Source organism: Vicugna pacos, chromosome 27, assembly GCF_048564905.1.
Source record: "Vicugna pacos chromosome 27, VicPac4, whole genome shotgun sequence".
Classification (NCBI taxonomy): Eukaryota; Metazoa; Chordata; class Mammalia; order Artiodactyla; family Camelidae; genus Vicugna; species Vicugna pacos.
Genome location: NC_133013.1, coordinates 25,292,462 through 25,305,054, shown reverse-complemented (window position 1 = coordinate 25,305,054; position 12,593 = coordinate 25,292,462). Strand labels below are relative to the sequence as shown.

Genomic DNA, 12,593 nt, shown 5'->3' with positions numbered 1-12,593 from the left:
CCAAATCCTCAATCTCAGGATTCACTTGGGTAGTGGCGAAACGCCCGCCCCCAATTCCCGCAGGAGGGGTTTGTTTAAGTTTCTTTATTTCTTTCTTCCTTTTTGTTTTGCTTTGTTTAAGTTTCAAACTGAACATCCACTCTCGCCTCACTACGTCCAGACTGAGCTCCCAGGCAGTGGGGCCACTATTCCCGAGCCTGAATTATCTCATTGCTACTCAGAGTTAACAAGTCTCTTGTCATTTTCTATCCCTGGTCGCCCTAAGGAAAGACAAGGTGGACATTCAGGCTCCTCTTCCTCACTCCAGGCCTTGTGTCCAGGGTGTCAGTATCAGCCCTTGTCTTTTTCCTCCCTAGCAGTGTGGCTTTAGAGGGTATGAACCTGGCTGGGAAAGGATAAAAGCTTTTTTCAAGACACCTATCCTCATCTTCTCCCACTAACCTAACCAAAGGGTACCTGGAAGCTTTCACCTCTTTGAGTTGAATTAGTATTCATCAAATCTCCTCGAGCTGCTGTCAGTCTCTGCACTTTGCCTACAGTACCTTAGATTGGCTGCTGGAGTGTTGTGTATTGTTGTTTTCAAAAACAGTTATGACTATAATTTATTATGTGCCACTGCATGCTACAAACTGTCCATTATTCCACTTAAACCTCAAAACAACGTTGTGAGATAAGTATTTATCCCTATTTTATGGATGAAGAAATAGACTCAAAGGACATTTGCCCAAGAATCACACAGCTAATAAATAGTGGTGCTTAGATTTGAGCACAGGTTTGTCTGACTCCAGAAATTGTTCTCTTCACCACCATTCCTGAAGGTAGTCTTTGCTGGCTTCTCAGTGAATTCTGAACCCCCTGCTACTTTGAGGTAGCCCTCATCACCTGTATTAATTTTCTATTGCTGCATAGCAATTTATCACAAACTAAGCAATTTAAAACAATACCCATTTATTATTTCTCAGTTTCTGTAAGTTAGTTATGCCTTCATAGCATAACTGGTTCTCTACTCAGGATCTTACAGGATTGAAATCAAGATGTCAGCCGGGGGTAGGGGGATAGCTCAAGTGGTAGAGTGCATGCTTAGCACGCATGAGGTCCTGGCTTCATTCCCAGTACCTCCATTAAAATAAATAAATAAATAAATAGAAAACCTAATTACCCCCACTCCTAAAAAAAAATGTCAGCCAGGTCTGTGGTCTCCTCTGCAGCTCAGAGTCCTCAGATTGTTGGCAGAATTCAGTTCCTTGCTGAGTCCCCATTTTTTTCTTGCTGTCAGCCTCTCTCACCTCCTAGAGGCCACCCTCAGGGCCTTGCCACGTGGGCCCTCCATAGGCCCTCTCACAATACCACCCCTCATTTCTTCAAACCAGCAGGAGAGTATCTCTGACACTTCACTCTCTTTTAAAGTCTCAATTGATTGGGTCAGGCATAAAAGTGTAATCTCTCTTTTGATTAAGTCAAAGTAAATGTGTAAGTAGCTTAATCTTGGGAATGACAGCCCATCAGATTCACAGATTCAGCCCTGATTATACAAGACATGTACACCAGGAAGCATAAATCTTGGGAGCCATCTTTGAATTCAGCCTACCCCATCACTAGGTGCTCCTTCCTGGATCGTTTTAGACCGGCTATCCTGGCTCTTTCCTAAGGCCATCAGGGTCTTTTGTCTCTTGCTATCATCTTCTGCCCCAAAATACTTTGCTGTCCCTCTGGAGAAGCAGCAGCTGGACTTCTGATGCCTCAGGGATGTCACTGTTCAGCCTACCAGCTTCCTGCTGCAGCCCAGAGCCTTCATCCTGGAAGAGTCATTACAAGGCATTTCCTCTGATGTGTGCAGAGGGGAGGGATTATTGAGGAGTCTGTGAGGACAAAGACACTGTTCCATCATGTGAGTTTATAGCAGAGGGAAGTTCACATGCAAGAAAAGCTCTTGTCTTCTCTGGTGAGAGTTAAGCATGCCTTGGGAAAAAAATGAATCCTGCCATTTCAAGGCTGAAAGTAGCCTTGAGGCCATTAGCCTGACTGATCCTACACTCTTTCCATTTCCTCAGGTCCCCACTTGGGCACTTCCAATGATGGGATTCTCACTACTAGAAAAATGGAGATGAACAAGAGAGGGCACCTGAGAAAAAGACATTCTTCCTGCTGTTGAGTTATAGCTCTGCCATAGGGCCTTAGGCAAGTGACTCCAATTTCCTGCATCACAATTTATTCACCTATAAAATGAAAATAATAATGGAACCTAACAGGTTATTGGGAAGATTATATAAGATAATGCATGTAAAATACTACGTCCTGGCTGGCACACAGGAAGAGCTCAGTGCACGGTGAGTGTTACTCTCTAGAAAAAGTATTTTTCTGTTGTATAATTATAGAAAGTTCTTTTCCCGGGGCATGGTAGCTTGTGAAGTTAGGGACAAGACCTAGAGATGGGGTGGATAAACACACCACAGAGATAACCGGGGAATCAGGTAGAAAGGGTGGCAGGAGGAGGCAGCCTTCAAAGGTGATCGTGTGGGGCCAGCATCCGACATGAGGAGGAGAGCTCTAATGGTATTTTTTCATAATTAGCTGATTAATTTAATACTTATTATGTAATTTCCTAAATTATTACTTTTATGATCAGAACATCATTAAAGGATATAAGTTTTGATTTAGATATAGCTCACATATCATAAAATTCACCCTTTTAAAGTGTATAACTCAGTGGGTTTTTTTGTCTGTTCATTATGTTGTATAAGCATTATCGCTACCTGATTCCGGAACATTTCCATCACCTCAGAAAGAAACTCCATACGCAACAGCAGTTGCTCCCTATTCCGCCAACCCCACCAGCCCTAGGCAACCCCTGATCTACTTTTTGTCTCTGTGAATTTGCCTATGCTGGACATTTCATATAAATATGAGTGTTCTTTTGTGCCTGGTTTCTTTCACTTACATAATGTTTTCAAGGTTCAGAAATTTGTAATGTGAATCAGTACTTACTTCCTTTCTAAGGCAGAATTATACTCCATCATATGGATAGTCCACATTTTGTTTATCCATTCATCAGTTTATGGACATTTGAGTTGTTTCCACTTCTTGACTATTACGAATAAGACTGTTGTGAACATTCATAGACATGTCTTTGTGTGCACGTGTGTGCCCCATTATTTTGGGTATATGTCTAGGAGTGTTATATAGGCGACTAGGTAAGTCTATGTTTAACTTTTTGACGAACTGCCAGACTCTTCCAAAGCCTGCACCGTTTTATATTCCCACTAGCAATGTATGGAGGTTCCAAGTTTTCCACAGCCTTATAATTTTTTTAAACAAAGAAAGCTCAGTGTTGCAGCTGTCTGAGCTGGGTCCCACACCCTCAGTTTCCTGTCAGGAAACAGGGCCCAGGGCTGGGGTGCTTTGTGCTTGGAGTCCATTAGCTGCTGTCCTAAAGGTTTCTTCCTGTGCCCCCAGCTCCCTGAGCCAAGAGCCTCTCTTTCCCATCATCACCTGTAGAGGGCAGCTCTCAACAGTTCTTGAACAGTTGAGATTCTCTCCATGGCTGAATGGGAAGGCAAAGGAAAGGGGATTTAACTTTGTATCTCTCTTACCAGTGAGAGTGTGGCTCCTTCCATATATTATCTTGGGGAATAGTCAGCTTTGCTTAATCATCAGAACCACGTAAGGACCCTAGCAGAATGCCCATTTCCAGGTCCTTCTTGGGAGGTTCTGATCCTGTTGCTTTGACGGTCAACCCTGGCAATCTGTATTTTTTTTAATTGAGATATAATTAACATATAACATGCAGTCTACATTTTTAACAACTGCCCTAGGTGATTCTGATCATAAAAGGTCAGGAAGCATGGTATTATTATAGCCCTTATCCTCACAACAATCTGGCCCATTTTTGCAGGTGAGGAAGTTGAGGCTCAGAGAATTAACTTGCTCCAGATAACAGTCAGTCTCACTTCCTGCAAAGCCTATGGTCTGTTCAGCATGACACCAGGCTTTACATTTGCTAGCGCAAGCCTGCAGAGAGTCTCTCCATGCAGGACTGGAAATTCTGATAACAAGGATCTTGGCAAGCACCCCATATTCTTTTTCCCTATTCCCGCTGACGGTGGTGAGAATACCTGCTGTATTCTTAAGGCCGCTTCTACAGAATACTACAAGGCGGGGCGCCCTCACACGACAGAAATGTATTCCCTCATGGTTCTGGAAGCTAGAAACCCAAAATCAAGCTGCCAGCAGGACCATGCTTTCTCCGAAGGCTCTGGGGAAGGCTTGTGCTGTGCCTTTTTCTTAGCTTCTGTTATTTGCTGGCGGTCGTTGGCATTTCTTGGCTTGCACCTGCATAACTCCAATCTCTACCTCCATCTTCACATGCTGTTCTTCCCTCCGTGTGTCTGTCTGTCTCTTCTGCTCTTCCTATAAGGACATATTAGGTTAAGGACCTATCGCACTTCAATATGACCTGATCTTCCATATTAATTACATCTGCAAAGACCCTTTTTCCAAATAAGGTCACATTCACAGCTACCAGGGGTTAAGACTTCAACATACCTTTCGGAGTGACGCAGTTCAACTCCCAACAAGTATGATAGTCAGCAGGTGTCAGAAACAACACCAGATCCTCAAGTTGGATATACAGACCTAATCACTATGGTGACCTTTAGATTCTTCAAAGAGTAGGTAGAACCCAAGGGCCCAGATGGGGGGATAAGCAGTGGTGGGGATGCAGAGACTTTGGCCACTATCCATGAGGCTGGACAGTTAAGGACTTTGATATGAAATCTGGCTCAGCTAGTCTTGATTCACTCAGTCAATAGCTCTCTGTGGGCTTCCTGTGTTCCAAGAGCTGGGTAGAGAGCAAGGCAAGCAAGATCCATTCGATCATGGCTTTTGGTTTATTGGGGTGACTGACAACCAGAGGTTCACACTAATGAGGGCACAATTATAAACCAAGATCTGTGCTCTGACAGGAAGAAACCTGGTGTCACCAAGGAGACCTTCCTATGGCTCTATTTCCTTCCTTGCTTCCTTGCTTCCTTGCTTCCTCCCTCCCACTCTCCCTCCTCTCCTTCCTCTCCCCTCCCTTCAGTTACCCCTGTCACTGGAAGACCTGTAGGTATTTCAACATCTCAGTGAATTTGAGGGGACTAGAGAGCCCCTAGTAGCCAACGTGTGCATAGCAATGATCCAAAACAAGTAATAGAGTGGCGGCCAGGAGATGAAGGGAGCATGTGCAGGAGGTGCGTGTGGCAGGTGGGAGTGTGTCTGACCCAGGTCTTCCCCCAACTGTGCAGTGAACATTCCCTGGCAGATTCATGGCCAGTGGACAAAAGCTTCTAAAACCTTCACCAATTTGAAGCTGTGGACCCCACCCCCTATACCCTACTCCAGATCCATCTGTTGTTTGGTCCTTGCATAGCATGACACCTGTGATGTCAGGAATGCAGGCTAAGTCCTGACCAAGCTAGGGTTAGTGCCCAAGGAGAAGCCCTCCTTGTCCTGGCTGTAATGGCAGTGGAATCCTACCTAGTCTGGGTAGCTCACAAATCTGTCCCCACTGCCATTATCCCACTCTCCATAGTGTCCTGAATGTAGTCAGGCCCCTTAAAATCCCCTGCTGGTGTCCGAGGGATCCTTCTCAAACACCAAAGAGACCGGGGCACTCCCTGGCTTCCATTGGCCCCTCACTTCCTTCAGGGAGGCTCCTTGTGACCTAGGTCCCACCTGGTACTCCAGTCCCACCTGCCTCTCACCAGACGCAGCATCATCTCTCTGTGCTCTGCCTGGAATTCCTTGTCCAGACTTGTTTAGCTGACTAACTCCTCCTGGTCTTTGAGGAACCAGCTCTGTCAGCACCTGTGAGTGAATTAGGTGCCTCTTCTCAGAACCCCCACCTTCTTCCTCTGTCACTGCCTTGTGCTGTTACTTTGTTTTCTTTCTCTCCTCTACAGACTGGACATCCTTGAGGTAGAAACAATGTCTGATTATCTTGTGACTCTTCCCCTCAGCCCCACCCTGTACCTAGACCTGGCGCAACACTGGAGTCCCTCAAGGGCCAGCTGGAGTCCACTGCCCATCTGACCTCAAGCTCTGGCCTTGGATTGTATACATTTATGTCCCCAAATGGATTTTGACTGTGTGACCTGACAGTTTTGTGGGTATGAGCTTTTACTACCACTTCTAGCCTGGAAGTGCCCAAGGCAGGTGCTTGGATAGAGGCCACTATTGGGAAGGTGGGATCTCATGGTGGAGGGGGTTCCCATTCCCTCCCATACTGCCACGAGTTAGCTCCTGAAGTGAGCCAGCTCTGAGGTGCTCCCCTAGCCCCTCCCACCTTATTCCAGCACTTCTCAGGTTCCCACTTCAGCCTTGTGGGTGGGGATGTACAGGATATCTGTCGTCTTCCTTTGGAGCCTATCTTGGGTTAGCAGGGCCAGAAGATGGTATGGCAGGGTTGGGGTGCTCATGGGTGATGAGTTCCATTGGCTTCCATGAGCACCTATCAAAATCCTGGGAACTGAAGCTGCTCGAGTAGAGCAGGGGTGCAGAAAAGAAAGTCAGTTTCATAACCTGCTTTCTAGCGTGGGCGGCAGAAACTCAGCCCAAGACGCAGGCAGGTTAACGTTCCGCAGGTGGGGAAACAACATGCCCCTCACCTCCTCACGCTGCAGGATGTTTCTAGGCTGGAAGGGGACTTACCTGACCCAAGGCATCAACAGAGAAAGGTGTGGCCTCCCCTGACAATCTCTGCTTGCATAGTCTTAGTGATCAGGACTTCAGACGTTTGTGGTCTTAGAAAATTGGCCCTTTTTCAGAATCAAGACTAGTCTCTCTTAAGGCTGTGGAGAAAAGGGAACCCTCCTACACTGCTGGTGGGAATGCAGTTTGGTGCAGCCACTGTGGAAAACAGTATGGAGACTCCTCAAAAGACTAGGAATAGACTTACCATATGACCCAGGAATCCCACTCCTGGGCATGTATCCAGAAGGAACCCTACTTCAAAATGACACCTGCACCCCAATGTTCATAGCAGCACTATTTACAATAGCCAAGACATAGAAACAGCCTAAATGTCCATCAACAGATGGCTAGATATAGAAGACATGGTATATTTATACAATGGAATACTATTCAGCCATAAAAAGTGACAACATAACGCCATTTGCAGCAACATGGATGTTGCTGGAGAATGTATTTCTAAGTGAAGTAAGCCAGAAACAGAAAGAAAAATACCATATGAGATCGCTCATATGTGGAATCTAAAAAAAACACAAAACATAAATACAAAACAGAAACAGACTCATAGACATAGAATACAAACTTGTGGTTGCCAAGGTGGCGGGGGGTGGGAAGGGACAGACTGGGATTTCAAAATGTAGAATAGTTAAACAAGATTATACTGTATAGCACAGGGAAATACATACAAGATCTTATGGTAGCTCACAGCAAAAAAAAAAAGTGACAATGAATATATATATGTTCATGTATAACTGAAAAATTGTGCTCTACACTGGAATTTGACACAACATTGTAAAATGACTATAACTCAATTTAAAAAAGTTAAAAAAAAAAAAAGACCAGTCTCTCTTAAGATTCTACCATACAGGACCTTTTCCAAATTTTATCATTTACTTTGGATGCAGAAGCCCAGGACCAGCCCAGGGCACCTTAGTTGTCAGGATAGTTTACATTCTCTCCACACTTCTTGGGCCACCCTGAGAGGTCAGACAAGCACACTCAAACCCCTTGGCCCTCCCCCAGGGACTCATCAAGAACAAGAAATTGGGGAGGGCAACTAGTGCCAGAGCCTGTATGACAGCGCTCACCGATCCAAAGCTCAAGCAGAGATGGGGGTGGACTCCCTGAAGTGCCCCTTCTGTCAGCTGCAGAAACCTACCTCTTGTCACCAGCAGAAGGATTTATTTCAGGTTTCTGCCTATAAAGTGACTTACATTCTTTCCCATCTCCTCCTTTCCAAGGGTGCTGTCAAGTGTGCATGGGGCAGGGTCTGCTTCTGAGATCCTGGATCTCTGTGCCCACCCCCGCCTCCACAGCTAGAGTTCTTCCAGCACACAGCACTCTGCCCACCCCCCCCACCTGATTTGGAGTTGGGCAGAAAGGCTTATAAGGCTGTTATCTCTCAACAGACAGCTGTGCAGGGCTAGAGGCAGCAGCTTATCAGGGAGGCTGCAGTGATTCACAGCCCAAGTTTCAGCTTCTCTGCTGAATAGTAATTTCCAGCAGTGGATTTGTGCTTAGTCTCTCTCCTCCCTCCCCCTCTCCCAAGGGTGTGTTGTCCTTTCTCAGAGAGAGCAGTGAAGGGGAGATCCTATCCATGGGGAGGCAGTGCTCTGTGCCAGCCTTCTGGATAAGGCTGTCTATAGGCAGGAGGTTGCAGGTTTAGGGACCCCAGTAGGGTCTGCCACCCTTGGCAGTGACCCCTAGGAGAGTTCATTGATGCTCGCTTTCCTTCCCCTTCTAGAAAAGCAATGTGCTGCTCTCTTCCCTCAGCGGTAATGCATAAGCAGACAAAGGTCTCTTTCTGGCCACAAGCCCCCGAGGCTATAGCCAGCCAGGGAGGGCTGAGAAAGGGAGAAGCCAGGGACTTGGCAGCATGCTCCCTGCACCATTTTGAAGCTGTCCGGTTTCTGACCCTGAGGACTCCAAAGGCTAAGCATTCCAGGCTGGAGAGGACTGAGACACAAGGGGGCAGGCCAGAGCAGTCTCTGTACAGGCAAGTGGTTAGAAAAAAACCTGGGGACAGAGCCATTTTTGTGTTTGTTTTATTGGAAGCAAGACTGCTCAGGGGAGGAGGCATGGAGAGTTCGGTCCTGGATCTCTCCCTCTGGGCCAGCATGGGGAAAGGGGGATGTTGAAAGAGCTAGAGCTCATGGAAATGCCCCTGCCACCACGATCTCAGGATGCTCCTTAAAAGCAGGGAATGGAGAACTAGAAAGGAAACTGTGTCCTATGGTGAAGGGCAGAATAAGCCACCCCTCCCACAACAATTCAGAATCCTCTGCCTTCCAGCAGTGGTTTCTGAACCTTTGCCCTCCACCAACACCGGTGGAATGATTCCAAGAGCTCTCTTCAGCTTCCACACTGCAGGCCCCCCCTCGTGAATCCTGGGTGCCTTTACCCTTGGGGGTCCTGAGCAAGGCTCAAGAGTCCCGCTGCCCACCATTCCCTCCTGGAAGAAGGTTCCCTATGGTTCCGAAAAGCTGAAGGCGGAGTTCTGTGTCATCAGGCAACACAGGTGGGGGAGCAACCACACCACGAAACTTCCCTGGGGTCCCTCTCTTGTCTCCGTGGGGTCCATGCGGCCAGTCAGAAGAGCTGAGTTCAGGCTGTGGGCTCCAGAGTACCAAGTCATGAAAGGCTGAAGGTGTGTGTCAAGGTGGATGCTCTGGAAGTAGGATCGAGCCTGCCTAGGTGGCTTAGGTGGCTCAGATGCCGCAGTTCTCAGGCCGTCCGGTCCTCTTCCGCAGCACCTGGTTCAGGTTGTGACCTCTTTGCGCAGCCTTCTCCAGCTGCGGGTTCCCCTAGACTCCTCTTAGATGTCGTCGGCGCTGTTGGCTGGGACGAGGGGCCAGGATAGGGGTTCGGGGGCTGGTAGCCGGGTTGGCCCGGATCCAGCGCATCCTTGGAAAGTAGGATGGCGAGGCTGGGCACGTTCTTAAGTACACTGAGACTGGCGGCTGGTTCGCCAGGCTTCTGACCCGGCGTGGGCTCCGGCTGGAGGCTCTGCCATACCTCACGCACGCTCCGGTAGCGCAGCCGCGTGACCTGATGCAGGCCCGCCAGGCGGCGCTTGAGGATCTCAGCGCACGTGACGGTCTTGGTGGTGGCCCGACCACAGCCGCTGAAGACGATGGCGCGCGTGGCTGGCTGCGCCATGCTGGTGGTGGCGAAGGCCAGCAGGTTCCGGATCTTGCTGCCCTCCTTGACCCGCATGTGCACGGCGTCCGGCGCCAGGTCCGCGAAGGGGCCGGAGCCTGGGCCGCCTCCCTCGGCTCCGTTCCCCACCGGCGCCTCTTCGGAGCGCACCTTACGGAAGTTCTCCATGCGCCGTCGTTGCCGGGACCGCGGGGACGTGGGTTTCGCCATGGGGCCGCCTCAGCCCCGGGGCTGCATGGCCGCCGGTCGCGTCCGGCAAGGGCCGGCAGGGGTAAGGGTGTGGGAGCGGCGTGGACGCTGGCAGGCGGGCTGGGACCGTGCGATCTTCGTCTTCCACTTCTCTCTAGTGGGCGCTGCTCTACTCCGCGCTCTCGGAGCCGAGTCCTCCGCGCCTTCAGAGGAGGCCCCGCCTGGGAGCCTGGGAGCCCCGCCCCTAGCGCCAGGCCCCGCCCCTAACTCGGCCCGGCCCGCCCTTGTCCTTGCCTCACCCGCCTCTCGCGTCCAGTCTTGTCCTCCGCTACAGGGGCGAGGGAGCCGCGCGCACCGTGGGGGTCGAGGGCAGTGCCAGGGGGTGACTTGTCAGGCGAAGTTTCCCTATAATCGTCATCAGCCCTTCCCGAGCCAATCCTCAGAAACGGGCAAGCTAAATAAAAACTGCGTTTGCGGGGCAAAAGCCGTTTCCAGCCTGTTCCCCGAACACTTCCGCGTTTCAACTGAAGGCCGCCCGTTGTCCCCTCCTAATGAGAGATCTCCCAGCGGCCTGCTGGGGGCTGGGGCCTCTTTCTCCCACTCTTCGGAGGAACAACCCCCTCCTTTTGTCCCTTCCGCCCCGGAGCCGATATTCCCGTCTCAAGGACAGCCTGTGCACGGTCAGCAGAGTGCGGGAGGCGCTGGCTCCCGCTACGTTCCGCGCCTGCCCTCGGACAACTACATCGCCGCGTGGTCTTTGCCGGGCATTCGGAGACTGAGGTCTCAGCCTCGCGGCGACTGACTGAAGCTGGAGGCTCCCGGACGCCCGCACACCCCTGGGGTGTGGAGACTGAGGCTTTGGGCCAGGCTGTTCCATGAGATAAATGGGATGAGAACAAGGGGACCCCTTCTCAAGGGGAGCTAAGCTCCCCCATCCATGCCTGAAAGTCGACTATTAGAGCTGCATGCTTTAGGGTAAGCCAGAAATTGTTGCCTCCTAACGTGGATGCCTCTTCTTCCCAGATGGAATTTGTTGTCAGTCAGCCTGGCTCCCTGGGACCCAGAGGGATCCTTTATTAAAAAGGAGACTGGGTGAAGGCAGGTTTTGAGGAGGAAGGAAGGTGGGAAGTTGAAGCCTCGGGGCGTTATGAAGTTACTGGGTGCCCCTCCCCGGGAACTCTGCAGGACCCAGGGAGTGGCCCCTGATCTCTTGCTAGGAGAGATGAACGGTGAAGATAGAGAAGTGAGGTTGTGGGTGAAGAACTGCTAATGGGAAGGAGCGGGTTTGAGAAGAAGCTGGACCCTCCCTAGAACTGCCCTGGGGCCTTGCCTTTCATCTTTCCACCCTACTCGCACACGCACAGTGCTGAGAGTGGGCCGATCTGATCCGGATGGGAGTGAGTAAGACGGGGCGTGGCGGGAAGAACAGACTGCTGCTGCGGGCGGGAAACCCTTAAAGTGCTGGGGGCAAAACAGTGACTGAAGGAGGTGGGCCCCAGTCTTGAGCTGGGCTTGCCGAGGTCCCACTCTCTCTCCTCGCGTTTTCGTCCCCTCAGCATGTTTGGAACCCGGGGCTGACCCTATAACCGCCCCTTGGGAGTGACTGGAACAAGTGGACCTTTGAGCCCCAAGTGTGAATGACCGACCCCCTCTCAGATCTCCTGCCCTCACGCTGGTATCAGGGGCCTTCGAGGGCGCGTTCCGCTCAGATCCTGTACTTCGCCCCCCGCCCCATCTCCCAGCGGCCCCACGAGGTATAGCCGTAGGAGTCGGAGGCACAGCAGCTTGGAGAGGACACAACAGTCTGCAGGGCGTGGCGGGGCGCGGAGAACTTCAGGCTCTGTAAGACTGGGGCAGTTGTAGAACTTAAAGGGCATCCATTTCGCTAGACCTGAGAAAAAGTCTCCGAATGGCTAGAATCTTTGTTGGAACGGACTGGTTAGGGAAGAAGCGAGCTCTCCATCCACGGGGGTATGCAAGCCTAGGCTGAACGTTCACTTGGAGGGGATTACTCAGGGGTCTGCAATTTGGCGGAAGGGGCCTGGCAGCTACGGGTTTAAGCAGGGTGAGGATGAGGCTGTTCTGTGTCTGTCTGGGTGGGCCCTGGAAGGCGCCGCACCCCCATCCCCCTCCACTGCCACCAGCTGTAGGAAGACTCGATTCACTTCGCTCCCCAGTCAGTGAAGGGAGACCATGGAAAAGGCCCGCATCCCCTCCCGCCGCTTCCCTCCCCTTTCCAGCTCCCTCTGCAGCACTTAAAATGTAAATATACATCGTGATTAGCCGCCGGGTCGCTAATTACCGCTGAAGCCATTCATTACACTGTCAGCGCGCGTCGTAGCCCGCCGGCTGTGCGCTCCTGCCGCGCGGCGGAGTGGCAGGGCCGGGTGGGGAGCTGGAGCGGGGGTGGGGGGCGGAAAGACTCGAGGGGGGAACTGTGAATGAGGGTAGCGAGTTTGGCAGGCTGGATGCGAGGGCTAGAAAGGGGCCCGTGGAGGTGGACGGTGAAGTACCGA

At 50.8% G+C, this 12,593-nt stretch overlaps 2 protein-coding genes across 7 annotated transcripts in view; one reads left to right on the top strand and one right to left on the bottom strand.

Annotated features, from left to right (window-relative positions):
• SCAMP5 (secretory carrier membrane protein 5) overlaps window positions 1-12,593 on the top strand; it is a 65,707-nt gene that overhangs the window by 16,189 nt on the left and 36,925 nt on the right. For 4 of the 6 annotated variants that reach the window (XM_072951053.1, XM_072951055.1, XM_072951054.1 and 1 more), the window contains one exon: window positions 2,052-2,327. The exons of 1 other annotated variant lie outside the window; for it this stretch is intronic. The gene's annotated coding sequence lies outside the window, so the exon portion shown is untranslated. Of the gene's footprint in view, window positions 1-2,051; window positions 2,328-10,660; window positions 11,053-12,593 lie in introns of those variants that run through there. One more of the 6 variants, XM_072951058.1, reaches the window with a different exon arrangement.
• Window positions 6,972-10,339, bottom strand: RPP25 (ribonuclease P/MRP subunit p25). The gene has a single exon (XM_006208753.4). The coding sequence runs from the start codon at window positions 10,096-10,098 to the stop codon at window positions 9,454-9,456; it is 645 nt and encodes a 214-aa protein (XP_006208815.1). The 5' UTR covers window positions 10,099-10,339; the 3' UTR covers window positions 6,972-9,453.